General features: G+C 44.4%; 1 protein-coding gene across 1 annotated transcript in view; it reads right to left on the bottom strand.

Moving 5' to 3' along the window:
• The window catches only part of LOC138246430 (serine protease inhibitor swm-1-like), a 37,753-nt gene extending 22,454 nt beyond the window's left edge, over positions 1 to 15,299 (bottom strand). The window contains exons 1-2 of the mRNA XM_069201040.1: positions 15,184 to 15,299; positions 3,196 to 3,252 (exon numbers count right to left, since the gene is read on the bottom strand). Of these exons, the coding sequence (XP_069057141.1) occupies positions 3,196 to 3,235 (40 nt within the window). The 5' untranslated portion in view covers positions 3,236 to 3,252; positions 15,184 to 15,299. The remainder of the gene's footprint in view (positions 1 to 3,195; positions 3,253 to 15,183) is intronic.
• Between the last annotated feature and the right edge of the window lie 1,315 nt (positions 15,300 to 16,614).

Raw genomic sequence — 16,614 nt, 5'->3', positions numbered from 1 at the left:
TCTGCTGGTGTGCCTTTACTGGCCGACATCTTTAGAGCAGATGGTCTGATGAACTTTTTTTATCTTTTGGGCTGGTAGGAAAAGCCAGGTGGTCCCAAAGGGAAAAATAAACTTTATTGCTGGGCTAGATTAGAGCACTGCTCATGGAAGTCCACAGTTGACACTTGATAGTGTTGCAGACTATTATTGCCACAAACATATCAGATACCCAAAAATACTACAGTGTCCATCTTCGCTATCTTCGACCTCCTGGGTGCCACGGTTGTCTTGTACGATCAACACCTCCATGCTTTACGTGCACAAGATGATCAGGGGAATTTGTCCCAAATTTGGGTGGTGGCTGATCCACCTCTTTCAGGGCTAGCTTTCAGATTCTTACTGTGGATACAGGCTAAACCGTGTCTTCTAGAATCATGACAGCCTTCTGAGTCCAGGACTACCAGAAATCTAGGGCAATAAATAGCTGGATCCTAGTTTTGGCGTGTGCTCTATTAAATCCTAATATGCGTTTATCTTAATCTCCGCTACATAAAAATGTACTTCCACTTTTCTAACAAAATGAAATAAGCAAAACTTTCTGACAGTTGTGCCACAAAAATCTTATGTACATCCATTTTGAACACTAAAACGAGGACAGCTCTGAATTTGAGTGTGTATTGGGTCATTCAGGTAGTGTTTCCAGTGCATTTATGTAATCCCCAGAAATGACTATGCGAGGAAAACGCCCAGCGAAAGTGTGTGATTCAACAAGGTTGGGTTGTTCTTTGCAAACACAATCTGCTAAATTATATGAAGCATGGATCGTGGACAAACACAGTGGTTTGAAGCACTTTGTAATTGAGGCAATAATGAAGGTCGATCTCAATAGATTTCCAAAAAGTATTAAGTGTAGGGGTTCACCTCAAGGCTTAGGCATTACATTTACCCTACACACAAACAATGCGGGTCGCCACCATACATACAGATTCAGGAACCCTCGTCCAGACTCACCGCTTCGTCCATTATTGTAACATGAAGGAGAAGGTAGTGGCATAGGTGACTATGAGCGGCTTCCCCCAGGAGAGGCTCAGAGGCATACTGGCTGTGAAACATGAGACTAACAATTATTGAGTTTGCAGAGTGCTATACTCCATCTTTTTTGGGGGGCTGCTGCGCAGCATCTTACAACCGAATATATATTTTACAGCCCCTCAGCAAGCCTCACCCTGGTTTCCCTACATAATCATTTGTACTTAGTGTAGATTTTATATGCAATCACCATCGTTGGAGCATGGGCGTGGCAAGAAAGGCTGTTAAATTACAAAAGACTCCCCATCATTGGGCAGTGAACAAACATGGTTCTTCTTCTCGTTACATTACAGTGAATGTTCTAAATCCATACTTAGGGTGCTGCCACTCTTGCATGTCATGGTGCTTTTCAAAACACAGATGGGCACCCACAGAACTATGAAATGTGAGGTGATCTTCATGAGCTGCTGCACGCAGGAATATTTAGGGCCAGATGTATCAAAGCTTTTTGCATTTGCAAACAGTGCAAATGCCCACGCAAATGCAAAAAGCCTTTTCAGAATGTATCAAAGTCATTCTGAATGCAAATTTTAAGGAATCGCTAAAATAGCAATTCCTTAAAATTGCGACCCTGTTTAGAGAGTCGCAAATTGCGACTCTCTAAATAAGAAATCGCAAATAAGGAATCCTTATTTGCGATTTCTGAAGCACATGTATGAAGCAATTCCTTAATGCGAATTGGGCATTAAGGAATCGCTATTACCACCAAGTTGAACTTGGTGGTAACCATGTGCAACTTTTTAAAATGCATTTAAAATGCATTTTTAAAATTTACATGTAAAGCACACATGCCCTTTTGGCATGTGTGCACCTTACATGTTGTTATAAAATGTTTTGGGGTGCAGCAGAGGGGGGCTTAGCCCCCCAGTACCCTGGACTTTGCATTTCCCAAAATTGCGAATTCCTAACTGGACATGCAAAATATTCGCAAATATGGGCCAACAGGCCCATAGATGCGAATGGGGGCCGGTATCGCAATTTGCGATTCGGTAATAGCATTTGCGATTTTTAATAAATTGCTATTACCGAATCGCAAAAATCATATCTACCTTTTTGCATTTCTGAAATAGTGATTTCTTAAAAATCGCAAATCGGTTGTATGATACATCTGGCCCTTAGAGATGTGAATGAAAACTTTGACTGAATAAAGAGATCGAGCTAAAACATTAGGTGACGAGCAGGTTGGCAGAGTGGAATAGCAGAGGCAAAAAGAGGCAGTCTGAGCTGCACCACAGAAACTAGACGGCTTTAACCACACATATATGTCCTTTTTAGGGTCAAGTGCAAAGTGCTCTGTCCCTGGTGTAATCTCTCTGTGGGCTTTTAACTACGCCCATCAGTTTGGTTGGTCTGTGGGCTTGCCTTTTAACATTTTCTTTATTTAATTAATGAAAGGCATGCAAACGTCATGCCTTTTCCTGTGTTTAGCCCTCCTGGAGTGCACCAGCCAACTACTGAAAACATACAAGGCTCCATGTTTTCGGTATGGTTTCTGGACTACTTTTTTCTCTTTATTTCGTAGGCAGCGCGATCTCGCTGGGCAGTAGTCAAGCACATTGTATGACTTCGACCCTGTTACATGGATAATTGCACATTTTCTGGTTACATGGATAATTGCACTTTTGCCGATACATTTCACTTCGAGTAAACTTATGTTTCCTTTTGTGTGTCTGCTTTGCGCTAATGGTGGCAGTCAGCTTGCTTACGTGAAACTGTTTTACTTTTCATTTTCACTTTATGTGGCAAGAAAAGTCCGGTTAGTTATGTGAAACCTTTTTACTTTTCATTTTCAGTTTATGTGCCAGAAAAAGTCCGGTTAGGAGTTTACAACACTAATAGCTTTAACTCGAGCAAACGCAAGAGCCATTGCATTGCAAATGCTTATTCAGAAGTGCAATTACTTCTTAAGATACTTCTTTCAATTTTAGGAAGTTATTATGTTATGTTACATGCTCTGAAACAAAGATATCGACATTTTCTGTTCACCACCTTCCTCTTAGATATCACAAAGTGTCTGTTGGGGTTTTGTTGGAAAAACAGTTTGAAAAATAGGACAATTGTTCAACAATTGTATTCACTTCTCATACATGCTGGTGCCAATAATTTCAAAAAAACATTAGTTCTTACCATCTGCTAGAGTTAAATGTGGGCCCACAAGAAGACTCATCAAGAGGATAGACAGAGCTGAAAAGATGAAACAAGAATTGATTGACTTGTGGGAATTCATTCTCATCACCTGTGATTTGGCACAAATGCTCCTTTATGCAATACTCACCCTGCCTCAGTAGCAGTAGAGGTGAGCTGGAGCCTCTCATCCTCTTTTTTGATCTATAAGCAAACAATACTGATGAGCTGAACATTTATACAGAACAAAGTTGGATGTAATGACATCTAGGAGAAGAGTTATGAAGTGTGTCATAGAGGAATAGATGTAGCAGAGACAATAAAAAGAATGTGATTTATAACTGAGCCTTTTTTTAAAACCTAGGGGTAATAGCCTGATGAGCTAACAACATGACTGGGTGGTATAAACCCTGGGTTTAGATTTTGAGTGCATTGCCGTACATGTTGCTACAATCAACTGCATGATAAGGTTGAGAATTTCCACATCTCTTTAAATTTGGGAGAAAGGGGAGATATAAATACTGCATAGTTCTAAATTAGCACCCTGGTATAACTGAGATCCCCTAAAGAACAGAAGAGAGGGATCTGATACTTGAAGCTACAATGTGGGTGTGACCTCATACCTTCAACTTCTATCATGTCAACACTTCCAAAGCTTTACCTAAATAATGTTGCCGTACCAATTCTTTTACCTTGGTGTAATTTACAACTATTTCAGGCATTTAACATTATCTAAAAGTACTCAACGATCTGTATTTATTTAAACAGGGACAGAAAGGTTAGTAGAATCTCCTATTACTTACAGAAAATCTTCATTACTCCTGTGTCCTCGTCTCATTTATGAAAAGTGGATATAGATCTCTCCCAGGCAGAAAAAAAACCCATAAGGAATGCTGGGACCACACCCTACCCCCTCTCACAGGGAGTACTTAACCAGTACATACCCAGCATTTGTTCTGAATATACCAAGTCACTCCAACATGAAGGCTGGCAGTTCGGGAGGGCGAGAGGTTCCAGGAGTAATGACGGTTACTTGTAAGTAATAGGACATTACCCCTTGGTCCCCCTGTCCCCATCCCATTCAGGATAAGTGGAGAATACCAAAGCCAGAAAACTGGCCTTTATGCACCACACACATAACAAAAGGACACCACACCATTAACAGCAACCAAAAGTGATTTATTAAACAGAGGAAAAAAGACACATTTAGGGATGTACAGCCTGCAGGACCCCTAACCCAAAAGTATCCTCACCACCTAGCACATTCTGGAGACAATAATGCCTCACAAAGGTATTGGAGGACAAATGTTGGCAATAGACAGTCCCTGTAATTCAGCCCATGAAGCCGGCACTCCATAAGTAGAGCACCCCTGCATGCCCACAGGAGGAGGAGACCCAGTCAAAGAGTAAGCCAGCTCAATAACCTGCTTCATCCAACGGCTCAGAGACATAGAGGAGGCTCTCCCTCAAAAGAGGAAGCTCCAAAAGAGACAATGAGTCTGATCTTCAAAAAGACCATGTATGCTCGAGATAGATCCCAGAACAGCCCCGATCCAACCCCCGAGGCAGGCAACACAACCTCCTGGGACTCATGAAACTGTGAAGCCACCTTTGGCACAAAGGAGGAATCCAACCTCAGGACCACCCCATCAGCAGAAAATGACAAAAAGGGCTACTGAGCCATCAGAGCCCCCAGCTTCCCCAGCCACCTAGCAGAAGTGATGGCAACAAGAAATACAACCTTAAATGTAACAAACGTAATATCTGCAATTTCCAAAGGTTCAAAAGGTGCAGTCAACAAAGCTTTCAACACCAGAAGGAAATGCCAAAAGGGAAACAAGGGCTTAACCAAGGGGCTGGAATGAGAAAAGCCTCGCAACCGATGTGACAGCAAATCATCAACATCAGCCAGGTTTCCCCAATGTGCCCTAAGAGTAGACACTGCCAACCATTTTTCAAAACCCTCCCACAAGAACTGCAAGACATCTATCAAGTAGCAATCTAGGTGGGACAATTGCAAAAAATCACACCAGTGCTGAAAATGTCCCCAATGCCTCTCAAAGGACTTCAAAGTGGACTTCAATTGCAAAGAATTACACCAGTGCTGAAAATTACCCCAATGCCTCTCAAAAGACTTCAAAGTGGAAGGCTGTTGAGACTGCTGGATATCCACTACTAAGTGCCCCGGGGACACCCTTGAGCTGCAATCCCCACCTCTTAATACTCCACATTAACAGATGAAGCGTTTGAAGGGCCAGTGGTAGAAGAGACCGTAGAGGAGAGGAGGACCAAGAAATCAACTAAGGACCATGCACTGCCATCAACTTGAGACTGGGGAACTGGAACCTCTGGGGCCCAGTGGGTACCACCACAACCACAATCACAGCAATCTGGGGAATGGTGTACAACAGATGGTGAGGAAAGGACAGGACAGGGCATCCACCTCCAAAGCCCCCTTCTGTCATGACCAGGAGCAAAACCTGGGAACCTGCGTATTGTGCCAGGACGCAGATAGTTCCAGGAAAGACACACCAAACTTCTTGCACACTTTCAAAAGCATCTTTCTGGTGAGAGACAGTTCCTGAAAGGGAGGAAACACTGACTGAGGGCATCAGCCACCACATTGTCCACCCCCTGACATAAACAGCCACCAGAGACTGAAGATGACATTCCCTCTACTGAAAAAGAGGCAGATGAACAACATTGAGAGACTCGGAATGGATCCCACCTTGATGTTTCAAATAAGCAACAGTCATCCAGTTGTCTGATCAGGCCTCCAAAGTTTGACCCAACAGGACCAGAGGAAACCCCATGATTGCCTGTAGACCGCCATGAGTTCCCCCAAATGGAATAAGGCCTGCTTTCCTTAAAGAGACCAACGAGCCTGTAGAGACCAATCCCCCATGGTGGTACCCCAACCCATGGCACTGGTGTCCATAGTGAGGACCAGCGGAGGATCTGGTTGCAAAGGAACCCCCCTCAACAAATGGATCAGAACCATCCCCCAGTGCAGGTCTGGGAGGATTACTGGTAGCAGCCGAACCCGCTGGTTCCAGTCCATGTAACACAGACTCCAACAGGACAGCAGGTGAATCCACAGAGGCAGAAGTTGAAAGCATGCCCAGGGAACAGTGAGCACTGCTACTGTCATGCGTCCAAACAGCCTCAACCAGCTGCGAACTGGCAAAGAGGCACTGGCCAATGCTTCCCTCGCCATTGATTGCAACATCAAGGCCCTTAGAGGAGGAAGGAAAACCCTTGTTGAGGTTGGTCCAAAACCAAGCCCCAATAAAAGTTAGGTCATGAAAAGGTTCCAAATGGCACTTCGGCAGGTTAGGAAGAAACCCATGATCCCTGAGAGCTACACACACCACCTGCAAGCTGTGAAGAAGCTGCTCCACTGATGGTGCATGGAGCAGCCTATCATCCAGGTAGGGGTATGGGTGGATGCCCTGGAGATTAAGAGACGTTACCAGCAGAGTCAACACCTTGGTGAAGACCCGCTGAGCTGACCGAAAGCTGAATGGCAGCATCAGAAACTGGTAATGAATCTCCTTAACACAGAATCTCAGCAACTGCTGGAAGTGAGGACGGATTGGCACATGTGAATAGGCATCCTGGAGATCAAAGGTGCACATCCAATGCCTCTTGACCACCAACGGAATGATCCTTTGTAAAGTCTCCATTTTGAAGAGAAGGTGGAGGACAAACTTGTTCAGGACCTTCAAATCCAAAACCAGCTGGAAACCGTTCATTGATTTTGCCACCAGAAAGATGATGGAGTAAAACTCCCTGCCGTGGAGGAACAATTTGAATGGCTGCTTTTTGCAAGAGCAAGAAAAGTCCTTGAGACGTGGCCACCTGCTTCTCCTTTGGGGACAGCCAAGGAGTTGAATGGACCCCCAACACTAGAGAAACTGTGCTGAATTCGATCCATTACCCTGTCCACAAGACTTGCAGCACACATGCCTATTCTGACCTCTTACCCGTGGAGAACCTCCCCTAGGCCTTGGGAAACTGACGATGAGAAGGAGGTCAAAAGGAGACTTCAAAGGCAACTTTAGGAAGAAGGAATGTTTCTTCTCCTTAAAAAAAGCCTGTGCAACTTATCCTCCAGCTCTAGCCCAAGCAGTTCATTTCCCTGCAATGGCAGCCTTAGGGCTGAAAATGTCTGCATGGAATCAGTCCTCCAGTCTTTCAGGACCAAATTAATAGCCACACAAGCCCCACCTGAAAGCCCAGACACCTGGACTACATCAAAGGAGATTTCATACAGATTATTCACTTGCTTCTTGATCTCCTCTAGAACCCCAGAGCAATCAGAAGAATCATCAAGTGACTGATGGAAAGACTTGATGTCTGTAATGAGGAACTGAGCCACATAAGTACCATAGATCCCCACCCTAGGGGCCAGCGGAGAGCCAGAGTATACCTTGCGAAAAGAAGCATTCACCCGCTTATCAACAGCATCCCTAATGACCGCATCCTCAGCCAGGGATGTCTGTCCCACAAGAATGGCCACAAAGGAATCAATTTGAAAGGGGTCTGGCAAATCCTTCTACAAAAACTGCAAAGGTTGCAGTTTGCTCATAAAGCGTGGCTGCATGATCTTGTCAGGGTCTCTCCATTTACACTTGAGGACCTCATTAAATATTGGATGCACTCGGACATTAAGTGGCCACACTCTAAAACCTGATGACATATCCAACACCTCATCATCAGGAAACCCCATATTTGACTATAAATGTCTAATCAAGTCCAGCAACAAATCACGGGCAATATATTTCTCCTTCTGTTCCTCAGGACCAGGCCCCTTGTCATCCAAACCTGAGGATTGTGAAGATGATCCAGAGAGACAAGACTTAGAGTGACCAGAGCCCCTCCATTTCCAACAGAGTTTCCCTAATAAGTCACCTGAGCCTAGAATCCTCATTCTCCTAGTGCCACTTTGCTCCAGAAAGAGAATGGAGAAGAAGAGGACGAAGATGGAAAAGTAGACTCCTCCACATGTTTGCACTTCTGTGAATGCTTGTCCATGACACAGGAGAAGGAATCACTGGGAACAATTCCCAGCAACATGAGAAGAACCACAGCAAAATGGCACTATCGGGCAGGAACCATAAAAAAACAACTGCTATGTGGTACTTACCCCCGGGGCTAGCCAAATATAGGTTAATGGACACCACACCACCATCCAGAAACACTCATTAGCACAGGCACATGTTTCAAACACCCAGTGCACCTGTGCATCATATACACATTCTCCGGGACGTCAGGCAATACCAAGAAGATCTGCCCCGCAATAGCTTCCTGGGTCACAAGAGCACCAGCTCAGCTGCAGCGCATCTTCTTGCCCAACCGGCAGCCAGGGATAAACCAAGAATGCCATCCGCCATTTGACCTGGGGTCTTGAGGAAACTAAAGCCACAAGGGTAAAATCTGCTGCCCACGTGTCCTTCCGCAAGCCTCTTAGGCAGAAGGATGTGAATCATCCAGAAACGCTGACCACACCACTCCACGTGCAAGACGGCTCCATGAGGAAAAACATCACCACCCCATGGGAGTAGCTCCAGCACTACATGTCCATTCTGACCTGGCAGAAAAAAAAGAACAGAACAAATGCTGGGTAGGTACTGGTTAAGTACTCCTAGTGGGAAGGGGTTGAGTAGGGTTCTAGCATTCCTTATGTTCTTTTTTTCTGCTTGGAAAATATCTATCTGCACTTGTCATGAATGGGACAAGGACCGGGCGTACCAAGGGGTAATGTTGATCAATGATTTTGTTATTGTTTGAAAATCAAAGAAAAAGTGGGTTACCTTTGATCACCACTAAGACATGTGTTATGTGGCGTTAAGTGATTGCAAAAGTTATAAGTTTTAAATCAAATATATATTCAATACAAATTAGTGTGTTATGATTTACTCCTCATTTAAACCAACAGATTTCAATAAATGTAACTAATCAACAGAATAAAGTAGGACACAAACACTACTCAAAACATGAGCACATTAAAATAACTACTAATTTCAAAAACTAAACTTTATAATACATTTATTTCTTAGTAATGATGGGAAATAGGAAAACAAGTCAAGGGCACATTAAAAATAAGGTAGATATTTTAGTACTGTGTGTTCGAGGTAGATTCAGGTTCTACTCATTTCTTAAATAACTATATAGGGTCGTAGCAGTGTTTGGTTCAGGGTGCTGGGGGGTAATTGTGTGGTAGGCCAGGGATTTGGATTTCAAATGTCTCACACATATCTCCTTGCACAAACCTATAGCTTGAATTCAAGCTTCTGATTAGCAGGAAATTACAATGCATCATGTCAGTGTACTCATCACGAAGTACATCTATTGTTTGCATTCACATAGTGCCTCGGAATGGAGGACACTCCTTGGATGCATGTCTAGGTACAGCTCAATTAAAGGATTTAATGATGGAGTGCACTAAGAGAGCTGGTACCTTTATGGACTGCAACTGTAACCCCAGATAGATATACTTATGAATTTAGCTAGTTCCTGCATTTGGCATCCAGGAATTGCTTCTACTGTGCTTTCCAGCAACATGTCTCCCATGGTGAAAGCCACCTCAGTGGTAACAACCTCAAGTCATAGTGATCAATTCCAAAAAAAAGGAGTGGAATTAATGGTGCCTTCTTCACACTGCCTCCCTCACACTGGCAGATGATACACCCTCCAATACAAACCTTTAAATGAGATACTAAAAGCATAATTAGTTAGACAGTATCAGGTGAGCTTTATACTAGGTGCACAATTACATTCCGAGTTTTCCTGCACAGAATGGGTCCGAACATGCACAGCTGCAGTTTGTGTGCCCGACTGTCATATTTCCAGCAGATTTTCTCTTTAAACAGTTGTACCAGGCTTTTCGGGGTGGAACGTGAAAGTCAAACATTTCAGATATGGAATCAATAACTGCAAAATGTAGAAACCTAATACTATTTGAAGATTAAGGGGACTCAGGCCCAGATATATGACAGAGTGGCGCTGGGCCGTGCTGCACGAAAAATAGCAGTGCCGCTCTGCGTCACTTTTCAAAACACAGGGATGTGCCGTATTTACAGGAACACAGCACACCCCTGTGTTTCCCCCTGCACCAGCAATTAATTAAGTTGCCTGCGCCAACGCAGGCAACCTTGCACCATGCATCATAGTGCAATGGTGTCTGCGTTGAGGGGATAGATTGTTTATGTGCGGGAAGGGGCACTTTCCTGCACATAAACAATCATTCAAGGTCTTTTGCGCCCTCTATGTGTGCTGCAGAATGTAACACACATCGAAAGAGCAAAAAACGAGGAAGAATAAAAGTATTCCTCCTCGTTGTGCCTTGCTAACGCAAGTACTGGGATGGAGTTAGTGTTTGGCACCGCCTCAGAATCACACATTCTTGTAAATCTGGGGCAGCGTCAAAAGCAATGGGTGTCGGAACACCCACAGCAACACCAACAGCATGCCCCAGAAAACTGCACTGCATGCTCCTCCATGCCCCAGAAAACTGCATCAGGGGAATATTTTCAAGGAGGTGTTAAGCCAGAAAAAGTAACTTAAGGCCTCCTTGTAAACATGGTGCATTGAAAAGTGCCATGGTAGCGTCACTGAAGGTGGCACTCCGGTGGCACCAGGGGCCTGTAAATCTGGACCCCAGTCTCCAAGATAACCCTCTCACACTAACAGAAACTTGAGCAAGATGAGAAACATATAAATGCACTGAAAAGCTTTTTCTAGAGAAGCATGAGCCATGTTCTTAAATAATTCCTGTATATCAACAAAATACAGTGTTCCCTTTGAGAAACTGTTGCGTTATGCAGCTGTTGAATTGATTCACTTCTGTTGAACAAGTTTGACTAAAGCATGTTAAAACAAGACACTCTTAAAGGGAAATGCTGAGATGTCCTATTTCTTTGTGCTGGCACAACGTGATGTAAAGTGACACAAAATAGAAGCTGCAGCCCGTTCTTTAGGGCAGAGGGGCCACGCCCGCCCACCTTTTGCCCCTCATGAAGAGTGCCTGTCAGGCTGAGCAAAGGTCAGCTGTCAGACATTCATGTTCAGCTCAGGCAGCCAGGAGTGAGACATGTGCAATTTGCGCAGACTCCTGGCTGCCTGAGCTGAATTTTGCTGGGCTGAAGAGGTCACAGCTCCTATGGGCGTGACCTCCTCAGCTCAGCAAAGGTGCCTCGAGGCCCTCCCCCTCCGTGACGAGGGGAAGCATCACCCATTGACTTTGACCTGGGCGCTTCAGGTTAAAGCCCTGAAGCGCCCAGGGCGAGTGTCAATTAGCGACACCTCGTCACAGAGTGGTGAGGGGTCAGCAGTCTCACTGACCCCATCCCACTCTGTGACGAAGTGGGGACTGCTGCCTTCCCTCACTGGCTGACCTAACCCTCTTGGGACCTCCGAGCTGAAGGTAAATGTGTGTGTGTGTGTTTTAAATGAATGTTTGGTGCGTGCATGTATGTTTGAATGTTTATGAGTGTTGTGAATGGATGTGCGTGCGTGTGTGAATGAATGAATGAGTGTGAGTGTGCTTCCCACCCCACCTCCCTCCTGAAGTTACCGCCCGCCACTGCAAAATAGTGCTCGCTGTTTCCTTCCCAGTACAAAGGGATTTTTAGCTCTTTTCTCAGTGCAAATGCAATTTTTCTCTGTTCTGCGCTGCTGTCGTAGGGGTCATCAAAGAGGGATTACTGGGGTAGATCTTTGAAAATCTGACACAAAGCCCGACCTGCTAGACAGTGCTTTGTGTCAGGGGAAATGTGCTCATTTGTAAAAAAAAACAGCACAGCTCACATTCAATATGTGGGAAGATTCTGAGTTTGTTTATGCATAGGAATTTGTACGAGAAGGATACCGTCTCACGTCTGACAGAGAACACTCAATTATGCACCATGGTGAAAGGCTGTGCCTCATAGCAGAAAGCCTTGTTTCAGCGCTAGCGCTGGGGATGGCTAGAAGGCCAGTAAGTAGATTGGGCTCAGCACTGTGGTTTCCTCCTTGCACAAAGCAGCATAGTAAATGTGAAAGCTGCTTTGTATTGCATGAAAAATTAGTAAATCTGTGCCATAAAGTCCTCCTGATATGGCTATCAGTATACGCTTCAACTATAGGGAACGGATCTGCTTTCTCCATTGGCAGTAGTTGGCAATTAGAGTCACGTTTGCCTTACTCTGTGTAAACTACAATTAGGGCTTTCAAATTAGTGGCGCTGCCTTGAAAAGTGAATGAGGATGCCCTTTTGCTTATTCTTCCGGAATGAATACTTCTTGCTAAGGACTCTCTATCTTGCTTGCTTTTTTACTTATCTCCAGCATTTAAATAAAGCAAATTATTTGAACTTGTCGAAATTGTTTTCACGCCTTTTGTAATCCATAATTATTAATGAATTTGAATGTCACGTGATCAGAAGGCTCACGTTTTAAACCTGGCCAACCACCACATTTCCTTCTTTAATTTTTTTTGGATACAACAGTTCTCCCATCATGAAAGCTTGTGCCACGTGGGAAGGTTTTCCTAGGAAAGCGTACGTGCCCTACAGTACAATGGGATGGAAGCTTGTTTAGTCGAGTACCAGAGAACCTACCAGGAGTTCTAGGTAGTTTGGGGAGGACACTGGCACCCACACCCCATTTTTTATTTCGAGCACACAAGCGCTCTGAAGTGTAATCTATTTGTGGGCTTTTAACCATGCCCACTGCATGCCCATAACTATCATTCGTTCATTGGCTTGCCTTTCAAAAGTCCTTTGTTATCATTGGTAAATGCTTTACGTTTGTCCCTCCTTGGGGCAGTTTAGTTACCGCATTGGAGTACAGCCCTGTTACATGGATAATTGCACGTTTGCCAATACCTTTAATTGTGAGCAAACTTCTTTTTGCTAGAAAACTCCAGGTAGAAATTTGGAACACTAATAGTTCTAACTCGAACAGAGGCGAAACCCATTGCATTGCAAATGCTTGTTTTATTATGGACTCTAGGGTGACCGTCCGCACCAACCCTCCCCCCCCCAAAAAAAAAAGTGTCACAGGGTCCCTACTCCCTAATTTTTTTTTTTTTTTCCTTCAGGACATGTGGCCCAACATTGTTCTCATAAGATGTGGTTGCCCAGTGAGATCCAGGGTACAAGAGGACCCCAGTGGTAAATAGGAGAAAAGGTTTCCTCAGCCAAACAGATATGATTTTTAAAAAACCTTTTTGGTCCCTTTCGAGCAGAAACGCAATGGTGCAGATATTATCAGCTTTTTCTAGGAGGGGATCACCTTCATGACAATCCCAAACACCTCTTTAAAATCAAATTTGACTGAAACGTACTGAAGGAATTTACTCCAAATAATGACAATTTCTATAATAGTGAGCAAAGTCTTCTACGATAATGAACACCGGAAATTGTTGTTTTGGGCCTTCCCCTCACCTTTTCGTGGACCATGCGTGTAAGATCAGCCTTAAACGTATCAAGTTCAAGCCAAAGTGAGTAAATTTGGTTTTTGAAAGATTTCACGCAGATTCGTGGAACAGCGCCAAATATATCAACAAAACAAACATTCCTTTCCTACGGGGAGATAGATTTAGATATAACTACACTGGCACTATCACTCCCTGTGTAGATATAGGCCCATATTTATACTTTTTGACGCTAAACTGCGCTAACGCAGTTTAGCGTCAAAATATTTAGCGCCGGAATGGCGTTAGCCGGCGCTAGCAGACCGGCGCTGCCTGGTGTGCGTGGAAAAAAACCACGTACACCAGGCAGCGCCGGCGTTGGGGAAAATGGCGTTAGGGCGTCTTAAAATGGGGCAAGTCAGGTTGAGGCAAAAAAATCGCCTCAACCCGATTTGCGCCACTTTTAACGACGCCCAGACGCCATTTAAATGACTCCTGTCTTAGTAAAGACAGGAGTCATGCCCCCTTGCCCAATGGCCATGCCCAGGGGACTTCTGTCCCCTGGGCATGGTCATTGGGCATAGTGGCATGTAGAGGGGCACAAATAAGGCCCCCCTATGCCACCAAAAAATATTTTGAAAAAAAAAAAAATTACTTACCTCAACTTACCTGAATGTCTCTGGGATGGGTCCCTCCATCCTTGGGGGTCCTCCTGGGGTGGGCAAGGGTGGCAGGGGGGGTCCCTGGGGGCATGGGAGGGCAGCTGTGGTTTTGAGCCCACAGGCCCCTTAACGCCTGCCCTGACCCAGGCGTTAAAAAGAGGCGCAAATGCGGGGTTTTTTGCCCCGCCCACTCCCGGGCGTGATTTTTGCCCGGGAGTATAAATACGACGCATTTGCGTCGCAGTCATTTTTTTAGACGGGAACGCCTACCTTGCATCTCATTAACGCAAGGAAGGTGTTCACGCAAAAAAATGACGCTCATTGGTCATACTTTGGCGCTAGACGCGTCTAACGCCAAAGTATAAATATGGCGTTAGTTTTGCGCCGAATTTGCGTCGAAAAAAACGACGCAAATTCGTCGCAAACGAAGTATAAATATGCCCCATAATATATATGCATATCATTATAACTACAGCCCCCCTCCACCCACCTTTGCTTCCATGTTGTTTGTCTCACCCGTCGCAGAAGTGCCTAGAAGCAAATTACGTTGGCATTGGCGCTATACCAAGCAATAAAGATAAGCAAGCTGTGAGGAAGAAGAAACTACACTAATCCACCTGATGTGTATGTGTGAGTCTGGTTGGTGACAGGGCCTCATAATCTGCCAGCAGAGGCAGAGACTTAAACAAGAACTTCAATTTTGCAGCTGCTTTCGAACCATGCTTCTAGTCTGTGCCTTATATTAGCGGGTGGGTGCCCATTTATTTTAAAGACTTCCGACTTCTCTTTTAAGATCTTTCTAAACCCTGAAAAATAGCACCAGCTAGTACACAGCATGACCCAACCTGCTCGAATTTCACAAGGTATTCGTCCATTGACTCATGCAGCCTTTCAAAATCATGGCACAGAATTATCTCTTCCCATCACTTACCTTTCTGTCCTTGTGCGAAAGATGAGCTATGGTCTTGTTCTTGTGCTTCCTCAGTCTGATGATCCCTGGCCAGTGTGTCAGCTCTTGAAGCAAGAAGTAGGTCACTCGCTGAAACTCCCAACACGCAAATCGTGTTTTTTTTTATTTTTACGATTGCATAATTGTGCAGACCCGCCCGCTTGGTGCAGTTTAATTGCCACTAGTTTAGAAGATCTTCCCAGGACGCGGTTACATAAGTCATTCAAGTTAGAACGAGTGCCTGTTTGCAACGACATTTTTTTTGCAAAACATTCTAGCCCTCTTATTCTGCTGTACATTATATCATCGGATCCATTTTCCGTAAAAACACGAAGAGCTTTTAATAAAATCCAGTTGCTTTCCCTAGTGTCACTAGCTCACCTTACTTCTGGATCCAGCGTGAAGGACAAGTATTTAAAACACCTTAGTATCCATACACAATAGAGTCTTTAAAGGAGGGGGCTACTGGGTGTGAGGGGCATTGGGGGCTGAGGGTAGATAAATGTCAAGCTCATAGGGGAGTTTCTTTCATAACCCCACATACCCATCCTGGCGTACTAAATACAAGGTGACAGGAGAATTTGCCAGCACAACATTAGTTCCACAAATTATATTATCGAAAGAATTTAGGAATTCAGTTGCTGTGATTTAAACTTCATATACATGTTGTTAGACCTGACAGCCTTAGGGTAGTCACCCCTAACTTTTTGCCTGCCTCCCTCCACTTTTGGACACTGTTTTTGCTGGCTTTTAGACTCTGCGCACTTTACCACTGCTTACCAGTGCTAAAGTGCATATGCTCTCTCCCTTAAAACATGGTAACCTTGAATCATACCTGATTGGACTATTAATTTACTTATAAGTCCCTAGTAATGTGCACTCTATGTGCATAGGGCCGGTAGATTAAATGCTACTAGTGGGCCTGCAGCACTAGTTGTGCCACCCACTTAAGTAGCCCCTTTTTCCTTGTCTCAGGCCTGCCATTGCAAGGCCTGGGTGTGCAGTTTCACTGTCACCTCGATTTTGGCATTTAAAAGTACTTGCCAAGCCTAAAACTCCCCTTTCTCCACATATAAGTCACCTCTAATGTGTGCCCTAGGTAACCCCAGAGCAGGGTGCTGTGTGGGTGAAAGGCAGGACATGTACCTGTGTAGTTTACATGTCCCGGTAGTGTAAAACTCCTAAATTCGTTTTTGCCCTACTGTGAGGCCTGATCCCTTCATAGGTTACCATTGGGGCTGCCCTCATACAGTATTGAAGTGGTAGCTGCTGATCTGAAAGGAGTAGGAAGGTCATATTTAGTATGGCCAGAATGGTAATATAAAATCATGCTGACTGGTGAAGTTGGATTTAGTATTACTATTCTAGAAATGGACAGTTTTAGAAAGTGAGCATTTCTTTGCACTTAAATCT

The sequence above is a fragment of the Pleurodeles waltl genome, chromosome 7, assembly GCF_031143425.1.
Source record: "Pleurodeles waltl isolate 20211129_DDA chromosome 7, aPleWal1.hap1.20221129, whole genome shotgun sequence".
NCBI lineage: Eukaryota > Metazoa > Chordata > Amphibia > Caudata > Salamandridae > Pleurodeles > Pleurodeles waltl.
Note: the sequence above shows the minus strand (reverse complement) of the source record. Positions and strands in the feature narration are given on the sequence as shown.